At 42.8% G+C, this 20,933-nt stretch overlaps 2 protein-coding genes across 2 annotated transcripts; one reads left to right on the top strand and one right to left on the bottom strand.

Moving 5' to 3' along the window:
• Positions 1-46: 46 nt before the first annotated feature.
• gnsb (glucosamine (N-acetyl)-6-sulfatase (Sanfilippo disease IIID), b) lies at positions 47-19,064 on the top strand. Its single transcript, XM_038970281.1, has 12 exons — positions 47-499; positions 1,121-1,180; positions 1,354-1,557; positions 5,111-5,176; positions 5,259-5,357; positions 15,062-15,312; positions 15,501-15,619; positions 15,924-16,027; positions 16,153-16,254; positions 16,450-16,560; positions 16,761-16,868; positions 17,092-19,064. Exons 1-12 carry the CDS (start codon positions 320-322, stop codon positions 17,242-17,244), a joined length of 1,557 nt encoding a protein of 518 aa, XP_038826209.1. The 5' UTR covers positions 47-319; the 3' UTR covers positions 17,245-19,064.
• On the bottom strand, positions 18,703-20,791 carry mrps24 (mitochondrial ribosomal protein S24). The gene is made up of 4 exons (XM_038970283.1): positions 20,693-20,791; positions 20,382-20,462; positions 20,161-20,272; positions 18,703-19,960 (listed from the first exon to the last, which is right to left on the bottom strand). The coding sequence occupies exons 1-4, from the start codon at positions 20,777-20,779 to the stop codon at positions 19,677-19,679; spliced, it is 564 nt and encodes a 187-aa protein (XP_038826211.1). The 5' UTR covers positions 20,780-20,791; the 3' UTR covers positions 18,703-19,676.
• Positions 20,792-20,933: the final 142 nt, after the last annotated feature.

Raw genomic sequence — 20,933 nt, 5'->3', positions numbered from 1 at the left:
TCGTTCTAAGAACACTTTCTTTTGTGGTATTTCAAGCAAGCTGCCACATTTATTGGTATTTATCTAAAATACCACACCACAACCGGTTTAAAGTCCTCCCTCTTCAATCGAGTGGGAAAAAAGGTGATCATATGATCATTAGCTGGTTACTTCCTCAAACTTTCTCAGACGTCTCTTCCCTTGTGACCAGCAGCAGTGTGACTTGCATTCTGTCCGTGCCCTCCCCCGGTCCATAGGTGTTTTCATATGTACATTACTTCGCCTAGAGCAGAAAACGAAAACACCGCGCTATAACAGTGGAGCGGTAGCCAGCTAACCCATGGCAAGTTCGGAGGCAAAAACCAGACAAAAGAAGCGACGACTAACACCGAATGGAGGAGTGCGCGCAGCATTGTTTCTCGCGCTGTTTACCTGCACGCTCAGGTGTTCGGAATGCGAAAAACCGAGCAATATCGTCCTGATTTTAGCGGATGATCAGGATGTGTACCTCGGGGGAATGGTGAGTAGTTCTAGTTTGGCTGGGTTTGTTAAGAACTAAATCGAGTACGTTTTGTGCGTAAATCAAACGTATTAATAATGTATATTAAAACTGTATAATGTGTAGGCTAATATAATTGTGGTGGTCCTCTGCTATAGCCAGGCCGATAGTTGTTGTTAAGGTGGGCTGACGATGTTTTGAATTGAAGGGAACAAGCGTGACCCACTTACTGCCATTTTCATATCCTACTTTCCATACGTACATTACGTGGCTAAAGGCCTATATGTTGAGGCAGAGGGCAATAACATTGTGCGACATACAGAAGCCCACATTGTAGCATTGACATTCAACAAAATCAAAACCATGGTCAATATATAGGCTATAGAACTATTCATATATTTTCTATCGTATGGTCATCATGCTACATGCTTCTTGTGTCCGGTAGTCTATTAAAAGTATGAGAAATAGGCTACCGAATGTTTCAACCTGAAACATTTTATATCAACTTGGACCAAAACAGGATGTCTAATATTTTTTCTTCTTCCTAGTGTTGTTTCGGATTAAACAAAAGTGCGTGTTTTTAAGGTTTCATGTTGAGATAAAATAAAGCACTTCTCCATTTTGTGCTTCTCGGTTCAACAGACACCTATGAAGAAAACCAAAGCCTTGATTGGAGATGCTGGAGCCACCTTTTCAAATGCTGTGAGTACCGAACAGCTTCACATCAACATCATGGTCCTCGAACCTGCACCTGTCAGTCAGTCCAACACCTAAGCCATTACACTGAGATTCCAATAGCTGGAGTTTCACTAAGGTTTTGAGATGTCCCTAATCTCTCCTCTCCCCTCTTTTTATTTCTCTCTCTCTCTGTCCAGTTTACGGCGACCCCGCTGTGTTGCCCCAGTAGGAGTAGTATCCTAACGGGGCAGTACCCCCATAACCACGCAGTGAGGAACAACTCCCTGGATGGGAACTGCTCCAGCCCTCTGTGGCAGAAAGGACCAGAGACCACGGCCTTCCCTGTCTACCTCAGCAAACAGCATTACCAGACCTTCTACACTGGGAAGTACCTCAACCAGGTAACACACACACTAGGGCTGGGAATTGCCAGGGACCTCACAATAAGATATTATCATGATACTTTGGCAATACATATCGTATCGGCATCTTTCTCGTGTTTCTGTATGTATTGCGATTGGATACTGTGATTGATTGCAATTTGATGTGCCAAACATTACTCTTATGTCTGCTGCAGAGTGACGAGAGAAAGCATGAGAAAATTTGTTTTGATCAGTCATGGAAATAAAAGTGCTGAAACCCTATTGGCTCACTATTTAAAAAGAAGATGGAGAACAAGCTATAGGATGAAAAAGTTTTGGCGCAGGTACAGCCGACTAGCGCTAGCTAATGCTTCCTAGCAAAAATAAGTAAATATACACTGTTCAAAAAAATAAAGGGAACACTAAAATAACACATCCTAGATCTGAATGAATGAAATATTCTTATTAAATACTTTTTTCTTTACATAGTTGAATGTGCTGACAACAAAATCACACAAAAATTATCAATGGAAATCAAATTTATCAACCCATGGAGGTCTGGATTTGGAGTCACACTCAAAATTAAAGTGGAAAACCACACTACAGGCTGATCCAACTTTGATGTAATGTCCTTAAAACAAGTCAAAATGAGGCTCAGTAGTGTGTGTGGCCTCCACGTGCCTGTATGACCTCCCTACAACGCCTGGGCATGCTCCTGATGAGGTGGCGGATGGTCTCCTGAGGGATCTCCTCCCAGACCTGGACTAAAGCATCCGCCAACTCCTGGACAGTCTGTGGTGCAATGTGGCGTTGGTGGATGGAGCGAGACATGATGTCCCAGATGTGCTCAATTGGATTCAGGTCTGGGGAACGGGCGGGCCAGTCCATAGCATCAATGCCTTCCTCTTGCAGGAACTGCTGACACACTCCAGCCACATGAGGTCTAGCATTGTCTTGCATTAGAAGGAACCCAGGGCCAACCGCACCAGCATATGGTCTCACAAGGGGTCTGAGGATCTCATCTCGGTACCTAATGGCAGTCAGGCTACCTCTGGCGAGCACATGGAGGGCTGTGCGGCCCCCCAAAGAAATGCCACCCCACACCATGACTGACCCACCGCCAAACCGGTCATGCTGGAGGATGTTGCAGGCAGCAGAACGTTCTCCACGGCGTCTCCAGACTCTGTCACGTCTGTCACATGTGCTCAGTGTGAACCTGCTTTCATCTGTGAAGAGCACAGGGCGCCAGTGGTGAATTTGCCAATCTTGGTGTTCTCTGGCAAATGCCAAACGTCCTGCACGGTGTTGGGCTGTAAGCACAACCCCCACCTGTGGACGTCGGGCCCTCATACCACCCTCATGGAGTCTGTTTCTGACCGTTTGAGCAGACACATGCACATTTGTGGCCTGCTGGAGGTCATTTTGCAGGGCTCTGGCAGTGCTCCTCCTTGCACAAAGGCGGAGGTAGCGGTCCTGCTGCTGGGTTGTTGCCCTCCTACGGCCTCCTCCACGTCTCCTGATGTACTGGCCTGTCTCCTGGTAGCGCCTCCATGCTCTGGACACTACGCTGACAGACACAGCAAACCTTCTTGCCACAGCTCGCATTGATGTGCCTTCCTGGATGAGCTGCACTACCTGAGCCACTTGTGTGGGTTGTAGACTCCGTCTCATGCTACCACTAGAGTGAAAGCACCGCCAGCATTCAAGTGACCAAAACATCAGCCAGGAAGCATAGGAACTGAGAAGTGGTCTGTGGTCACCACCTGCAGAACCACTCCTTTATTGGGGGTGTCTTGCTAATTGCCTATAATTTCCACCTGTTGTCTATTCCATTTTCACAACAGCATGTGAAATGTATTGTCAATCAGTGTTGCTTCCTAAGTGGACAGTTTGATTTCACAGAAGTGTGATTGACTTGGAGTTACATTGTGTTGTTTAAGTGTTCCCTTTATTTTTTTGAGCAGTGTACATTACCAGTCAAAAGGTTGGACACACCTACTCATTCAAGGGTTTTTCTTTATTTTTACTATTTTCTACAATATTGAAGACACCAAAACTATGAAATAACACATATGGAATCATGTAGTAACTAAAAAAGTTTAAACAAATCAAAATATATTAGAGATTTTTCAAAGTAGCCACCCTTTGCCTTGATGACAGCTTTGCACACTCTTGGCATTCTCTCAACCAGCTTCATGAGGAATGCTTTTCCAAAAGTCTTGAAGGAGTTCCCACATGCTGAGCACTTGTTGGTTGCTTTTCCTTCACTCTGCGGTCCAACTCATCCCAAACCATCTGAATTGGGTTGAGGTCAGGTTATTGTGGAGGCCAGGTCATCTGATGCAGCACCGTCACTCTCCTTGGTCAAATAGCTCTTAGACAGCCTGGAGGTGTGTTTTGGATTATTGTCCTGTTGAAAAACAAATGATAGTCCCAACTAAGCGTAAACCAGATGGGATGGCGTATTGCTGAAGAATGCTGTGTTAGCCATGCTGGTTAAGTGTGCCTTGAGTTCTAAATACATCACGGACAGTGTCACCAGCTTAACACCATCCCACCTCCTCCTCCATGCTTCATGGTGGGAACAACACATGCGGAGATCATCCGTTTTCCTACTCTACGTCTCACAAAGACACGGTGGTTGGAACAAAAATTCTAAAATTTGGACTCATCAGACCAAAGGACAGATTTCCACCTGTCTAATGTCCATTGCTCTGGTGGCTACTTTGAAGAATCTCAAATATATATTTAGATTTGTTTAACACTTTTTTGTCTTGACTTTTAAATATGAATGAGTAGGTGTGTCCAAACTTTTGACTGGTACTACTGGTACTACTATATCTATATCTATATCTCTATAAAAAAAAATTGGAGTCAAAGTATCGATTTAATATTGCGATATGTATCTGTATTGATTTTTTCCCCCCATCTCACACACACACTACATGCATGTCATCATGTGATGCTTCCCTAGCTGTTAATTGATGTGGTCATATAATCTGTGCATGAATCTACCACTGCTTCTTCCTCTTTTCTGCTGGACATGCTGACGTGTCATGTCATGTCATTTTAACCCGGTTGTTCACCAGGTTCAACCTGAGTTAGGCTAACTTCTGCCAAGATCATCAGATCTATGAATCACCTCAACTTTCAAACTGTATTAACAGCTCTTTATTATAGAAAAAGTAGTAAATATGTGCAAATTCTTGTGGTGAAATCAGTCTCTTTTTGGCTTCATGCATTTCCTTCCCCAGATCCATCTGTAATGTCATCTAGTTATATTGTCAGTTGTTCCCACATCTGTCTATTGTGTATTTAGTCATTTTGTACTACGTTTCAGAGTTAGGGTCCTTTCCATTCTGTTAGGAACATTAGAACTTGGAATTTGTATTACTTTCTGTATTTACTGGAATTGAAATGGAATTGACCCCAACCCTGCTTCACATGTGTCTGTCTGTGGCACTATGTCACGTGTTTCTCTCTCTCTCTCGCTCTCTCGCTCGCTCTCTCTCTCGCTCTCTCTCTCGCTCTCTCTCTCTCTCGCTCTCTCTCTCTCGCTCTCTCTCTCGCTCTCTCTCTCGCTCTCTCTCAGTACGGGAAGAAGGAAACAGGGAATGTTGGCTATGTTCCCCCAGGCTGGGATCAATGGCATGCACTGGTAAGTCCTGTACAGACACATGATATATTGGTGCATGATGATGATGTCACAGCTGTGTTGATGCTTTTGTGTGTCGTTGCAGATGGGGAACTCTCAGTACTACAACTACACTCTGTCAGTCAACGGTAAAGAGGAGCAGCACGGAGACAATTATGAAAAAGACTACCTCACAGACCTCATAGTAAGTCCTCAACCCATACAACTGTGTGGGTGGGTGGGTGTGTATAACCCCTGTGAGACATGATGCGGTAGTTCCCCTGTGAGACATGATGCGGTAGTTCCCCTGTGAGACATGATGCGGTAGTTCCCCTGTGAGACATGATGCGGTAGTTCCCCTGTGAGACATGATGCGGTAGTTCCCCTGTGAGACATGATGCGGTAGTTCCCCTGTGAGACATGATGCGGTAGTTCCCCTGTGAGACATGATGCGGTAGTTCCCCTGTGAGACATGATGCGGTAGTTCCCCTGTGAGACATGATGCGGTAGTTCCCCTGTGAGACAGTGGTAGCTGATGTCTTGTTGATGCTGGGGTTCTATCCAGGGTCAATCTTCAGTGTGTTTGATCAGCAGCAGCTGCAGACCCTTTTTGATGACAGATACAGAGATCACTTCCCTGAGAGGAATGTAGATTCTCAGAGAGGAGCTGTGCTTATCTGGACACTTTACACATTACACAGATGATAGCAAAAACCTGTCCTTCTACAAACACGTACAGTACACATACACCATATGTTTTACTATCTTTGTGGGGACCACAAATTGATTTCCATTAAAAATCAATTTTTCCTAACCTTAACCCCTAAACCATCCGCATGCTCCCCACCCGAAACAGTTTGCGCATATTTGGGGACCCTATTCGATTATTTTTAAAATATTAAATTCAGTCTGGTATGAGAACGGTAACCCCTATCTGTAAAAGCAGGGTATCTGCGGAAAGCTGAGTATCTTGACTATTGATCTGTGCCTAAAAATCTTTGGTGTGACTTACTACCATATGTGGGTATACAAATGTATAAGGGCAGGCCGAGCCGATGACCTCATTTCAAGATGGCTGCTACCTACATTCCGGTTAGTGTTGTGAAGCATAAATTAAATAAACACAGAATACGTTGATTCACACAGAAAGCCGGGACTCCACAGATCATGAGGATATCATATTTGTCTGCCTGTGACCTACCGTTATTGATCACCAGCCCCGAGAGTCAAAATGTTTATTTTACACAACGTTTTCACCAAACAGCAAATATCTTACAAGGTAAGCTTTGATTTGGTCTGTGTTTGAGCTAAAGCTACATGGGGGGGTATCAAATGAATCCTTAGGTTGATAGGAAAAAATCTAGCCTATTGCCATGTTATCTAATTATGTATGACTTAATGGCGACATCGACTGTCCACCAAGTGACTCTTTGCGCCTCAAAAATATGACGTTGCCTGCTTACGCGCTGTACACATCTATTATTCAGGGAATTGGCTACTATGGCACCTTGACAGTCGTGTAGCCAATTAGATAAGCTTTCCAGGGATATGCAGTTGACCTGGGTGGGACAAATCAAGGCCTAGAACCATTTATGCTTAATGCGAACTATTGCTACCTGGCTCAGAGACGCACCGAGCACGCTACATTACATTGTAAACAGATTTCATCGCTTTAGCATGAAAGATGGCTTCTCAAGGGGGGAAAAAAGGTAAAAACTAAGAATATTGAACAGGAAGCTAAAAACAAGGCAGATATTAATAAGTATTCTGACATAGAAGCTTTGAATAAAATACTGGTCGGACTCGGATCAGGGGAACAATTTGGACAACAAGGATTTCGACTCGGCCGACGAAGATTGCTTTCTAGAAGGATTGGATCCACTGTTAGATCTGTAAGTAAATCATTTTCACAACTTTATATAGCTAACTTACTATATGTATTTCGTTTTTTATAAGTTGTCTGCTTCTTGTGCTTTGGATTAGGGTACATAGGACTATGTAACAAATCATTCCAGTGTTATATAATTCCAAAGTAGTTATTGTCTATGTTTCATATTAGTTCACTGTTTCCTGTTTCATACTTGTAACTTTAGAGAGGCCATTAAACTCTCATGGCCATTGTTTATTTGTGTTCTCACCTCTGCCTTTGTCTCCAAAGTGTTAATGTTTGCCATGTGTGCTTTACACCTTCTATGTGAGTCACTGTACAGACAGTTTAGGCTTGGGGTTTTTACTTTACAGTAATGTCGTTCTGTAAATTGTCAACTGTAATTCTGTGTCTTACAACAATATATCCCTTTATTTTATTCACCATAGAGTGGAGGATGCAGAGGATTTGGATGATGACGTTTGGGAGCCACCCCTCCCCAGCAAGTGCCCCTGCCGGTCAAGGTCTTCACCCCCCCCCCCCCCCCCCCCCCCCCACTGCTATGTCAATCACCATGTCTGGTGGTTCTACATGCACTTTTAATAGACCTCTTGAAAAAGATAATAGGGGCTTGTGGCACCATTCATCCTAACAGAATCGGTTTCCCCAAGACCAAGGTAAACAACATGACAAAGACAGCGGAGAGGGGGACCATACGTTGGATCAGGACTAACAAGCTGCTTTTTGTGAAATGGAAGGACACTAGGGACTTAACCATGCTCACCCCACAGCATAAGGCATTCAATAACGACCATGTCTCGAGGGGGGAAAAAGGAAGAGTGTACCCATTCCTGTTTCTGTGAAGGACTACAATGCTAGCATGGGGGGTGTCGACCTATCTGATGCTCTGATAGGCTACTACCAGGTCCTCCACAAGACCAGGAAGTGGTATAAGACTTTTTCTTAAAACTTTGTGGACATTGCTATAGTAAATGCTTTCATTCTCCACAAGCAAAAGGTCAAACCCCTCTCCCAGTTGGCTTTCCAAGAGCAGCTGGTGTTGGAAATGGCTAAATTGGGGGCCCAAAGCAACCTCACAACCATCACAAGACCCCCCACTCAAGGTGAGTGCAACTATCCAACATGCATGCCAAAGACAAAACGAAGAACTGCAAGTATTGCACAAAACACGGGGGGGAAAAGTGTGAAATGCCAGATCTTCTGTTATAAATGCCAGTTTGTTTTGTTTCCTGGCAGAGTTTTTGAAGCAGTCCCTCTATCACGACATGCACAAGCTACGGGGAATGTGAAATCTAGTCATCTACACCTGGGATGTAAAACGAAGACGAATGTCATTTATACATAGTTTAGGATATTTATATTTTTGCACCTTTTTTTTTTTGTTGTTGTGAAGGACACATGTGTAACCAAGTTTGTGTCAAGGATTTTCCTCTATTTTTACTATTTTCTACATTGTAGAATAATAGTGAAGACATCCAAACTATGAAATAACGCATGGAATCATGTAGTAACGAAAAAAGTGTTTGACAAATCAAAATATATTTTATATTTGAGATTCTGCAAAGTAGCTACCCTTTGCCTTGATAGCGTTGCACACTCTTGGCATTCTCTCAACCAACTTCACCTGGAATGCTTTTCAACGGTCTTGAAGGAGCTCCCACATATGCTGAGCACTTGTTGACTGCTTTTCCTTCACTCTGCAGTCTATCAATCCCATTTTCTCTGATATTTTTCACTTGTTGTGGAAGCCATCTGATGTGTTTCCAGCTCTGGGCATCAATAATTCACACTAATGGCTTTCAAAATAAAAAAACAAAAACATTTATTTTGTGCATGCTTGATCTTGTGTATTCTGAACTATGTAAGGGTGTATGTGACACGGGAGGTTGGTGGCACCTTAATTGGGGAGGATGGGATTGTGGTAATGGCGGAAGCAGAATTAGTGGAATGGTAACAAATATATCAAACACATGGTTTCCATGTGTTTTAATGCGCTCTGTTCTAGCCATTATTATGAGCCGTCCTCCCCTCAGCAGCCTCCACTGGTATGCAAGCACACTCGTTCGGTTTGCCTACCCGAACTCGGCAGGAAGCCTTGCGGTTACGAGCATTGGGCCACTGACCGAAAGGTAGCTGGTTTGAATCCCAGAGCTGGCAAAGTGGAGCGTTACGTTACCTTACATGTACCTTTCCGTACCTGTACCTTACCTGTATCTTACGTTACCTTACCTGTAACCCACCTGTACCTTTCCGTACTGTACCTGTATCTTACGTTACCTTACCTGTACCTTTCCGTACCTGTACCTTACGTTACCTTACCTGTACCTTTCCGTTCCTTACCTGTATCTTACGTTACCTTACCTGTACCTTTCCGTACCTTACCTGTATCTTTCCGTACCTGTACCTTACCTGTATCTTTCCGTACCTGTACCTTACCTGTATCTTTCCGTACCTGTACCTTACCTGTATCTTTCCGTACCTGTACCTTACCTGTATCTTACGTTACCGTACCTGTACCTTACCTGTATCTTACGTTACCTTACCTGTACCTTACCTGTATCTTACGTTACCTTACCTGTACCTTACCTGTATCTTACGTTACCTTACCTGTATCTTACGTTACCTTACCTGTACCTTACCTGTATCTTACGTTACCTTACCTGTGTCTTACCTGTGTCTTACCTGTATCTTACCTGTACCTTACCTGTACCTTACCTGTACCTTACCTGTATATTTCCGTACCTGTACCTTACCTGTATCTTACGTTACCTTACCTGTATCTTTCCGTACCTGTATCTTACGTTACCTTACCTGTACCTTAACTGTATCTTTCCATACCTGTTACTTACCTGTATCTTACGTTACCTTACCTGTACCTTACCTGTATCTTTCCGTACCTGTACCTTACCTGTATCTTACGTTACCTTACCTGTACCTTACCTGTATCTTACGTTACCTTACCTGTACCTTACCTGTATCGTGCCCAACCGTACCTTCTTTTCTTATGTGTATTTTATTACGGATCCCCATTAGGCAATTACATACAAAATAAAACAGTACATCACACAACACGTTATTACACAGTACAATACCACAACAAATCCATAATACAGCAATATTACAATGTACGAGTGTGTGTCTTCAGTCTGCACTGTTCCATAAGGTGTATTTTTTATTTTTTTATTTTTTTATATGATTTTATTGCTTGCATTTTTTATTATTATTATTTTTTAATTCATGAGATACTTGATGTGAAATAGAGTTCTTTGCTGCTCTGTTCTGGCCAACTGTAATTTGACTATGTCCCTCTTAGTGGCACTTGATCATATGACTGGGCAGTAGTCCAGGTGCAACAACTAGGGCCTGTAGGACTTTGGTTGATAGTGATGTCAAGAAAGCAGAGAAGCACTTTATTATGGACAGACTTCTCCCCATTTTAGCTACCGTTGCATCAATATGTTTTGACCATGACAGTTTACAATCCAGGGTTGCACCAAGCCGTTTAGTCTCCTTCAACTTGCTGAATTTCCACATTATTCATTACAAGACTTAGTTGAGGTTTAGTGAATGATTTGTCCCAAATACAATGCTTTTTTTGGGGGGGGGTGCAAGGTATTGATGGCAATGTTTTGGTGGGGATTCTGTCTCTTGCATTCTTCCTTCTCGCGCGTGCCTTTACTTCTCACAAGGGAACAACCAAACTCAATCAGTGTGGCTTTGAATGTTGCTAGGTTTCTCGTGGGCATTGATTTGCACCAAGTTTGCGTGGATATAAAGGATGTGCCCTGGGGAATGCCTGACTCTACCTACATTATGTTGGAGAGGCTTCCATTAAAGAACACCCTCTGTGTTCTGTTAGATGGGTAACACGATATAGCAGCAGTTGTAAAGCCATAACACAAACATTTTTCCAGCAGCAGATTATGATCAATAATGTCAAAAGCTGCACTGAAGTCTAACTAAACAGCTCCCACAATTTTATCAATTTCCTTCAGCCAATCATCAGTCATTTGTGTAAGTGCCATACATGTTGTGTGCTCTTCCCTATAAGCGTGCTGAAAATCTTGTTCATTTGTTTACTGTGAAATGGCATTGAATCTAGTCAAACACCATTTTTCCCCCAAAAGTTAGTAAGGGTTGGTAACGGGCTGATTGGTCAGCTGTTTGAGCCAGTAAAGGGTGCTTTGCTATTCTTGGGTAGTGGAATGACTTGCTTCCTTCCAGGTCTGTAGGCTTAGATGAAAGAGATTGTAAATAGGAGTGGTAATATAGTCCGTTATCATCCTCAGTAATTTTCCATCAAAGTTGTCAGACCCAGATGGCTTTCCATTGTTGTTTTTCACCTCTTCCATACTCGCTTTATGGAATTCAAAATTACAATGCTTGTCTTTCATAATTTGGTCAGTTATGCATGTAGGTCAGAATTTTGTTGTTGGCATGTCATGCCTAAGTTTACTAATCTTGCCAATGAAAAGGTAGCTTTCTGGAGCAGTTACCTCACCCGTACCAAAATATGCAAAAAGAGCAGTTTCTTTATTTTGCATATTGTGTGTGGTTAATGAGTGATTATTCTCCGGCAGTAGTCTTCTTACCTATGTGTGTCTGCATGTATATCCCACCCCTGGTCATGTGACTTGGTAAACTTTCTGCTTGGCTTGCACTTTGAAAGGGTGAAACGGTCTCTTAACCCATGGTGAATCAGCTCCACAGGCACTTTACTTTAAAGCTTCCCTTTAACTGTGTTTATGTATGTAAGAGATGCCTGTTACTTACAAATGTCAATCAACAGATCTTGTACTGGTCTGTAAGAGTTCGGTAGCTGATAATGTCACAATTGATGCACATGCTTAAATGGGGCCGTGAGTTGTGATTCTGGGTGGCCAGATGGCTACCAACAATGACAAGAAACTGCGATGTGGGGAATCATAGTTTAATCTTGTTCTTAATACCATGTCTTGTTTGGAGGTATTTTGACTGATTTCATGTCAATGCTAATATGGCAAAAAATTCTAGCTGGCTAGCTAACCAACAACTAACAATGTGTTTGAGACAAAAGTGCTCATTATGCAAATGTGTTTTATGTTTTCAATAACCATTGGAGATGAAATATAGTTTACATGTCAACAACCTATGTAAACAATCTACAGTCTGTTTAATTTTTTAAAGGAATATTAGGCCAACTTTATGATTAACACATTTATTCTGTATTTAAAAGTATAAAAAACATGCATGTACAAATGGTGTGACGTCTACAATTAGTTTTCTAAAATGTAACACCTTTTGTGATCATAAACCCAGAGCCATATGCTGTATGACGGCAACTCTGAGCCTCAGAGTAAAAATAAAACAATTTGTGTAGAGCTTTCCTATTGGTTGGTTCTGATACTTTCCAAGTAGGAATCTCATTTTCCCCCCTTTTTATTATTTCCCCCTAACCCTACCACCCCTCCTAATTGGAGTAAACTTATAGTCAACAACACTTCTACTTCCAGCTTATACATACTATATGCAGTTTACGGACAGTCTATTTTACAATAGGTATCTTTTGTGTTTTTAGTCCCATCCTTCAGCTACCCTCGACAACTCCCATCTATCTCTGAAGACCATCCAGTTTTGATTTCTATTTGCCATATATTTTAAAACTTTGCTGTGATGCCCCATAGTTGCGCACACGTCGGTTTTGTTGCTAAACAACCAACCCGTCTGCTGTTTTAGATGCATATTTTATACAGTGCATTTGGAAAGTATTCAGACCACTTGACTTTTCCCACATTTTGTTACGTTACAGCCTTATTCAAACATTTATTTAAATAAAAAAAGACTTGAAATTGAGCTTGGGTGCATCCTGTTTCCAATAATCATTCTTGAGATGTTTCTACAAGTTGATTGGAGTCCACCTGTGGTAAATTCAATTGATTGGACATGATTTGGGAAGAAACACACCTGTCTATATAAGGTCCCACAGTTGACAGTACATGTCAGAGCAAAAACCAAGCCATGAGGTCAAAGGAATTGTCCGTAGAGCTCCGAGACAGGATTGTGTTGAGCCACAGATCTGGGTATGGGTACCAAAATATTTCTGCAGCATTGAAGGTCCCCAAGAACACAGTGGTCTCCATAATTCTTAAATGGAAGATGTTTGGAACTGGCAAGGCTCTTCCTAGAGCTGGCCAATCGTGGGAGAAGGGCCTTGGTCAGGGAGGTGACCAAGAGCCTGATGGTCACTCTGACCGAGCTCCAGAGTTCCTCTGTGGAGATGGGAGTACCTTCCAGAAGGACACTGATCTCTGCAGCACTCCACCAATCAGGCCTTTATGGTAGAGTGGCCATTCCTCAGTAAAAGTCACATGACAGCCCGCTTGAAGTTTGACGAAAGGCACCTAAAGGACACTCAGGCCATGAGAAAGAAGATTCTCTGGTCTGATGAAACCAAGATTGAAATCTGGCCTGAATGCCAAGTGTCACGTCTGGAGGAAACCTGGCACCCTCCCTACGGTGAAGTGGCAGAATCATGCTGTGGGGATGTTTTTCAGCGGCAGGGACTACTGGGAGACTAGTCAGGATCGAGGGAAAGATGAATGGAGCAAAGCACAGAGATCCTTGATGAAAACCTCCTCAGGACCTCAGACTGGGTCAAAGGTCACCTTCCAACAGGACAATGACCCTAAGCACACAGCCAAGACAACGCATGAGTGGCTTCGGGGACAAGTCTCAGTGTCCTTGAGTGGCCCAGCCAGAGCCCGTACTTCAACCCGATCAAACATCTCTGGAGAGACCTGAAAATAGCTGTGCAGCGACGCTCCCCATCCAACCTGACAGCGCTTGAGAGGATCTGCAGAACAGAATGGGAGAAACTCTCCAATTACAGTGTGCCAAGCTTGTAGCATCATACCCAAGAAGACTCGATGCTGTAATCGCTGCCAAAGGTGCTTCAACAAAGTACTGCTTAAAGGGTCTGAATACTTAAGTAAACGGTACCGGAGCGCCAAGTCTAGGTCCAAGAGGCTTCTAAACAGCTTCTACCCCCAAGCCATAAGACTCCTGAACATCTAGGCAAATGGCTACCCAGACTATTTGCATTGCCCCTCTCGCCCTCTTTACACCACTGCTACTCTCTGCCGTCTATGCATAGCAACTTTAACTCTACCTACATGTACATACTACCTCAACTAACCGGCGCCCCCGCACATTGACTCTATATCGGTACCCCCCTGTATATAGTCTCGCTATTGTTATTTTACTGCTGCTCTTTAATTACTTGTTACTTTTATCTCTTGTTTTTATCTGTATTTTTTTTTAAACTGCATTGTTTGTTAGAGGCTCGTAAGTAAGCATTTCACTGTAAGGTCTACCGCATATGACTAATAAAATTTGATTTGATATTTCAGTTAAATTTTTTATGAATTTGCATACATTTCTAAACCAGTTTCTTTGTCATTATGGGGTATTGTGTGTAGATGAGGGGGAAACACAATTGAACACATTTATAATAAAGGAGAGAGGGAGTGGAAAGTCAAGGGGTCTGAATACTTTCTGAATGCACTGAATGGATATTTAGCAGAAATGTTCATTTAGTAGCTATTTAGTGTTCACATTTATGAAGCATACTGGTTTTTTTTGCCAGCACCATGCTCCAATACACTGAGCCATCTGAACCAGGACCAGAACTAAGCCTGTAATGTTTCACAGATGTGTTGTGCAACTCACCACTTGTCTTCGTTCCAACTCCTCCAGTTCATTACATGGCCGGTCTGGTTTTGCTTTGTCCGCCACCACTCCGACTATTGTCTCTGGATGCCTGAGAGGAGTTTTGTCTTGACGTTCCAAAAATATATGCCCCCAGTCTTGTTTGGGTTCTAACTACTATAAGTTACAGTTTTTAGTTTAGTTTATCATATAACAAAAGCTCATCTTGCTGTATTGTAATTGTTAGGATTTGATTAAAGCACCTGATTTTAATCTTTGCTCTCTCTCTCTTGAATGTTATCTCTTTCCACTCCCTCTCTCCTTCGTCTCTCTAGTTGAACAGATCTCTCCATTTCCTGGATGACAGGAGTCCCCAGCGTCCGTTCTTCATCATGTTGTCCCCTCCCGCCCCTCACTCCCCCTGGACCGCCGCCCCTCAGTATGAGAAAAACTTTGCAAATGTCAAAGCCCCCCGGGATGGTAGCTTTGACAAACCCGGGAAGGATAAACACTGGTTGTTGCGCCAGCCTAGCAACCCCATGCCCAGCACCTCCCTGAACTTCCTGGATAATGCCTACAGGAAAAGGTACAACAGCCAATCAAATCATCCTGATACACTTTTCATAATACACCCAGCTAATCAAATCACTGTACTCCATCGCAATAAACCTCTCGTAATACTCACCTGGATACAATTGTAGCAAAATACAAAAATGTTCTCATCTAAGTCTCTGATTTTTCTGTAATGGTTATAATTCCCCTCCCGTACTGCAGGTGGCAGACCCTGCTGTCAGTGGACGACATGGTGGAGGCGCTGGTCAAGAAACTAGAAGAGCTGAAGGAGCTCAACAACACCTACATCTTCTACACTTCTGACAATGGCTACCACACTGGTAAGTGTGGGTGTATGTGTCTGTCTGCCTGTTTATATTTGGTATCTGTTTGTTTCACACCTGCAGTGACCCCATTCCTGTGGTTGATGTAACAGTTCAACTTCACAGCTCGACTTCACAACAAACAGACCCCTAGTATCAACTTCACATTTGTCAGATTATTAAAAGGTTCTTTTAGGAAACGTAATGAAATCCCCAGTTTTCTGTATCAGGATATGTCACAACTCTAAACCGAAATGTTCTATAGTAATGTATTCTAGTGGCATTCTAAGGTATTCTGTGCCTTTTATGTTCTGTCCTCCAGGTCAATTCTCTCTGCCCATTGACAAGAGACAATTGTACGACTTTGATATCAGGATCCCTCTCATGGTGCGTGGGCCAGGCATCAAACCCCATCAGACACTCCCGGTGAGTCCCTAGCGCCATTTTTTTCTGTCTATCAATCCACTTATTATCCATCAACCACACATCCATCCATGCTCTCATTCCACTTTTCCATCCATACTTATCTATGTGTGTTTGTCTTCCTCCAGGCCCCGGTGTTGAACATAGACCTGGCTCCCACTTTTCTGGACATCTCAGGACTCAACCTCTCCTTTGTTAATATGGATGGACAGTCCTTCCTCTCTCAGATGGTGAGCTAAATGTCTGTCTACCTCTATCTTTTGTCTCGGAGTGTTTTGGATTGACAGTCCTTCCTCTCTAATGGTCAGTTAGGTTACGTATTGTTCTCTGTCCATTTATCATCTTCGTCTGTCTGTGTGTCTGCAGGTTATCAATCCACCTCTCTCTATGTAATAGTCTGTCCATCTGACTCTGTCTCTTTGTAGGCCCCTGAGCTGCGTAACGGTACAGCTCGCCCCTACTTCCTGGTAGAGTACACAGGCGAGGGACACCTTGACCCCGACCCCGCCTGCCCTAAACTGGGCCCTGGTCTGTCAGTGAGTTACCCCTTTACAATACCCTTGTTACCACTTACAATTAACTAATGTAATTGCCCTGTTCCCCTACCCTCCACCAGCATTTGCCTGACTCTTTTAGTACTGTACATTATTCCTGTAGTAGAGTCAATAGTCCCACTGAAGTGCAGCTCTGTGTCTTGGAGGAATGCAAAATGTCTCTTGTTCTTCTTCGCTTCCAGCAATGTTTCCCAGACTGTGTATGTGAGGATGCCTACAACAACACCTATGCCTGTGTTAGGACCCTGGTTGAACACAACCTGCAGTACTGCGAGTTTGCAGACAGTGAGGTGTGTGCATTTGTCATGTTTTTATGACTTACAGTAGCAGTTTTGTCTGTTAGTAGTTTTATGCAGAGCCATATATGTAAAGACTGTATATGGCTCTGTTTTATGTACTGTTTTTAAATGAACTTTGGAGGTGTACTACCTAGCTTATTTAGTACATGATGTATTGTTTCTATGGATTTTAATGAATAATTGACCTCTCAATCTGTTTTCTCTCTCTCCTCAGTCATTTGTGGAGGTATATAACTTGACCTCTGACCCGCACCAATTGGAAAACATTGTTAAGAAGGTTGACCCCACCCTCCTCCAGGCCATGAACCAACGGCTGATCAAGCTGCAGTCATGCGAGGGCGACAGCTGCCGCGTCACCAAGATATAACCAATCACACTGCAAGCAGGGCGGGACCATAGCCTAGTGCCATTGTCCAATCCCAAATTGACCCCATAGCCCCTTATCCATATGCAACCAAATGTAGATCTGAGAGGTATTAACAATATGGCGATGAGCTTGTTTGAGATGGCATAGAAAACGCCTCGAAAGCAGTAGGTGACGGTTGGGAGGTACATCTGTGACCACAATGTTAGACACCATCAGAGGTTTTCCCAAAGCACGGCTCATATCAATATGGCTGTCAATGTTTAGAAAATCCCCATTAGAATATGAAAATAAGGTCCACTTTGATATATTTGGCATAATATTCACAAGATTGCTTGTGGCGTAATGCTCCTTTTTAGATCTACACAAGTGCTTAGGAGCAAGGGCTAGAGGTCGATTTGGGATTGGACAAAAGTTGTCTGAGTATAATTAGCATAGTGAGCACTGTTCCACCTGAACTGTGCTGATGTTTCACTCAATGTGGATGGACTAACCCTAACTCTCTACCTACCCTCAGTCTATCCACATACTGTGAAGTTATTGTGTTGGCAGACATGTTGCACTGTATAGACTCCTGCATTTTCCATGCAGATGATGATCATTTTGTGGGTGCTTATATTTGTCCTATTTCACTCATTGTATTATACGCATGTGTGAATTGGAATTTAAGGAACCACAATATGTTCTAATAATAAGAAAATATATGCAGAAAATGTACCTGGAACACACTCTTTATCATGATAATGTTATTTTATAGCTGAGTACAGGGTCTGGCATCCAATCAGAATCTTTTTCTCACTAGCCAGAGCCAATAAGAAGTCAGTGTCATAACCACCGAAAGGAAGAGGTTGCAATAGCAATGTAGGGGTTTTGACCCAATTTAGCCCAAGGTTTACCGGAGTAGGATGAAGTTGTCCCTAGACACTGATTTCAGTTTTTTTTGTTTTCCCCTCAATGCTTTTTACCATCAATCCCATTTAGCCAACCTGCCTCTCCCCTTGCTTTATGGTCTTGTTCACACTGTGTGTGGCGAAGTGGCTACTTCTCGCCCAATGGAATGATTTCCCTGTGTTTGCCACTCGCTGTATGTATGGAGCATAAGGAAGACGAGAGCTGTGTTTTACATTTTAGTCTGAGCACTTTTCCAGGGAAAGAGTGAAAGGTGAAAGAAGGGAAAACTGAATGAGCCTGTTCCTTCAGAATGTGAGCCCAGAGGACAAGTGGTATGTGTCCTATCTTTGCTGTTTGTGTGCCTCCAAACCTGCCTTGCAATAAGCTGTACTTTCTTCCATTTAGTGTGCACTTGTTGACTTCGTGGATTTCACAGTAAATTACTGGTATTATAAGACATTAACTCCCTTTAGTCCATGTCTATACTGATCCAATGGTATTAAATGTATGGGGAGGAGTGTACAAGTGCACACTTTAGAAGAAAGAACAGATTGGGACACAGGCAAAGTGTCTGAGAATGTAAAGTTTACTGTCAGTGTAAACAAAATGTTCTACAATGTGATACAATCAGAGTATTAACGATTACAGTTGCCATGAGACCCTTTTTTCAAAATAAATCAAGAGGGACATTTTCCTAGATGTAGATCAGACAAATGTTATATTCGTGTGGAATCGTTTTGAAAAATCAATGTGGCCTTACGGACAGGAATATATCACTGATATTTAAGGGAATTTTTCATACTCTAACCTTTGATATAGACGAAGATGATGTATTCCGTGCGCCTTGTCTTTTTGCACTGAAGCAGCTTTTTAATGCCTTGTTCAATGTGACAGCGTCGTGGGAAATCAATAAACGAAAAGCATTCCACTGAGTTTTTCACAAGTACATTTAACTCCAACATGATTTACAAGTAGTGAATAGTTAGTGACTGGAATGGCATCCAATTCAAAGAGATGGAAAAACAATGGGGCCTGTTCAGGCGGGTGCAATGTGTTACAGAATGCTCCGAAAAATGTATGGTCTGGCTGTCAGTACTACCACCTATGGCACACATCCCTACCACTAACTACGTAGGTTTGAATCTGACCCAATGCCTATTTGTGACACGCTCTCCTAACTTTCTCACTTCCTTCTCCTTAAAAAGAGAAATGTACTACGTTGGAACAGATTGTCTGCCGTGTAGGATAGAGATGCGTGTCACCTGTATACATTAGATTTATTGTCACTAAGTTAATGTTTCACCTGACTGAATACACAGGTGTACTGCTGTTAACCTGAAGATAACACTATCTGGTAGTCTGTCTATTCCTACTGTGAAGAGCCAACTCCAAGGCACACACTCAATAGTTGGTTTCCACACACTAGAGATTTCAATAGACCATTTGAAATACAATTAATTTTTTACAACTGTACGGCGGTGAGTTTCCCCAAAATAGTCCTGTATGACAAGTCTTGAAAGTCAAATCTGTTAACAATTCCTGTCTCATAGGTACTTGTAGACAGCCTTATCCTCCAGGGTCTGTACCTCCATCTTAACAGGACACTTGTAGAAGTGGGAGAGCAGTATCTCTGTGTAACCAATCAGGAAGTAGAACTTCTGTGGAGGGAGTTTCTGCAGCATCAGGGTACACACCACCAGCATGTTGCCTCGTCGCTTTATCACAATCTCATTGGCCAGGCAGTTATGGAACGTTCCGAAGAGGAAACGTCTTACAAACACATCTTCCACAGTACGATCTGATGCTCCTCCCTCTCCCTGTAGGTTACCTAGGAGATAAAGAGCGGGATGGAGGGAGAAATGTTAGGTCTCCTTTGACACAATGATTAAGTTTGTCAGCATTTCTATCTGGTCACTATGGTTAGTCTATAACCTAGCCCATCATATTGACAGTAACTTTGTTACTCGCTATACACCGAGTTATCTTGTACAAGGTCAGATAAGTGGGGAAAACTAGACAGTGACTCACTAGTGTGCTGGGAGAGCCAGCCCTTGCGGTGTCCTATGTGGTGGGGGTGGAGTGCTTGTTCATAGGTTAGTGGTCGGTCTCCTTTCCCCACCCGAATACGAGCTGCACGATTCTGACAACACAAAACGGAAAGTACCAGATACCAAGTTGGAGGCAATTTTTTTTGCAGCCAGTGAGTGAGGCAATAGTCAATGGCTTTAACAGTCAGGTTGAATACATACTTTGCAGCATGCTGCAGTGACATGAAGTGCTCTTGTTGCAGAGTTATTGTATATCGAAGTGCCGACTCTGGCAAGCGCGTTCTGTTGGGCAAAGGTGTGAAAACAAAGACACTGAACAACAGCCAAGTAACATTGGCTAACGTTAGCTGCTATATCATTGGCTAGCCAGCCAGAAACACGCTATTTGTCAAAGCCCCGCCCACGTATCAAAACAACTGGTCATCGTTAGAATATATCACAACACTTTAAAGTAGAATAATCTCAAACAGTTATTGAACAAATTATTGAACGAATGTAAACGTGTTTCTCACCGATATCACACTCTGACAACTCAAGGACGCAGCCATTTTGACTGATGAAAGGGTTTGTGGGAAGAGCCAGACATTAGCCGTTCTCATTGTATCAAGATGTACAATTATATAAACACCAATTACATTTTGTTATTGATTATATACATTGATATAGATGCATTATATTCAACGTAATGTATTATATTAGAAAACAGTGTTTTAACATAGGAACCTTATTTTGCGGGTGGTGGTGTTACCCTGG

The sequence above is a fragment of the Salvelinus namaycush genome, chromosome 31 (genome assembly GCF_016432855.1).
Source record: "Salvelinus namaycush isolate Seneca chromosome 31, SaNama_1.0, whole genome shotgun sequence".
Lineage (NCBI taxonomy): Eukaryota > Metazoa > Chordata > Actinopteri > Salmoniformes > Salmonidae > Salvelinus > Salvelinus namaycush.
This window is presented reverse-complemented; position numbering and strand designations above follow the sequence as displayed.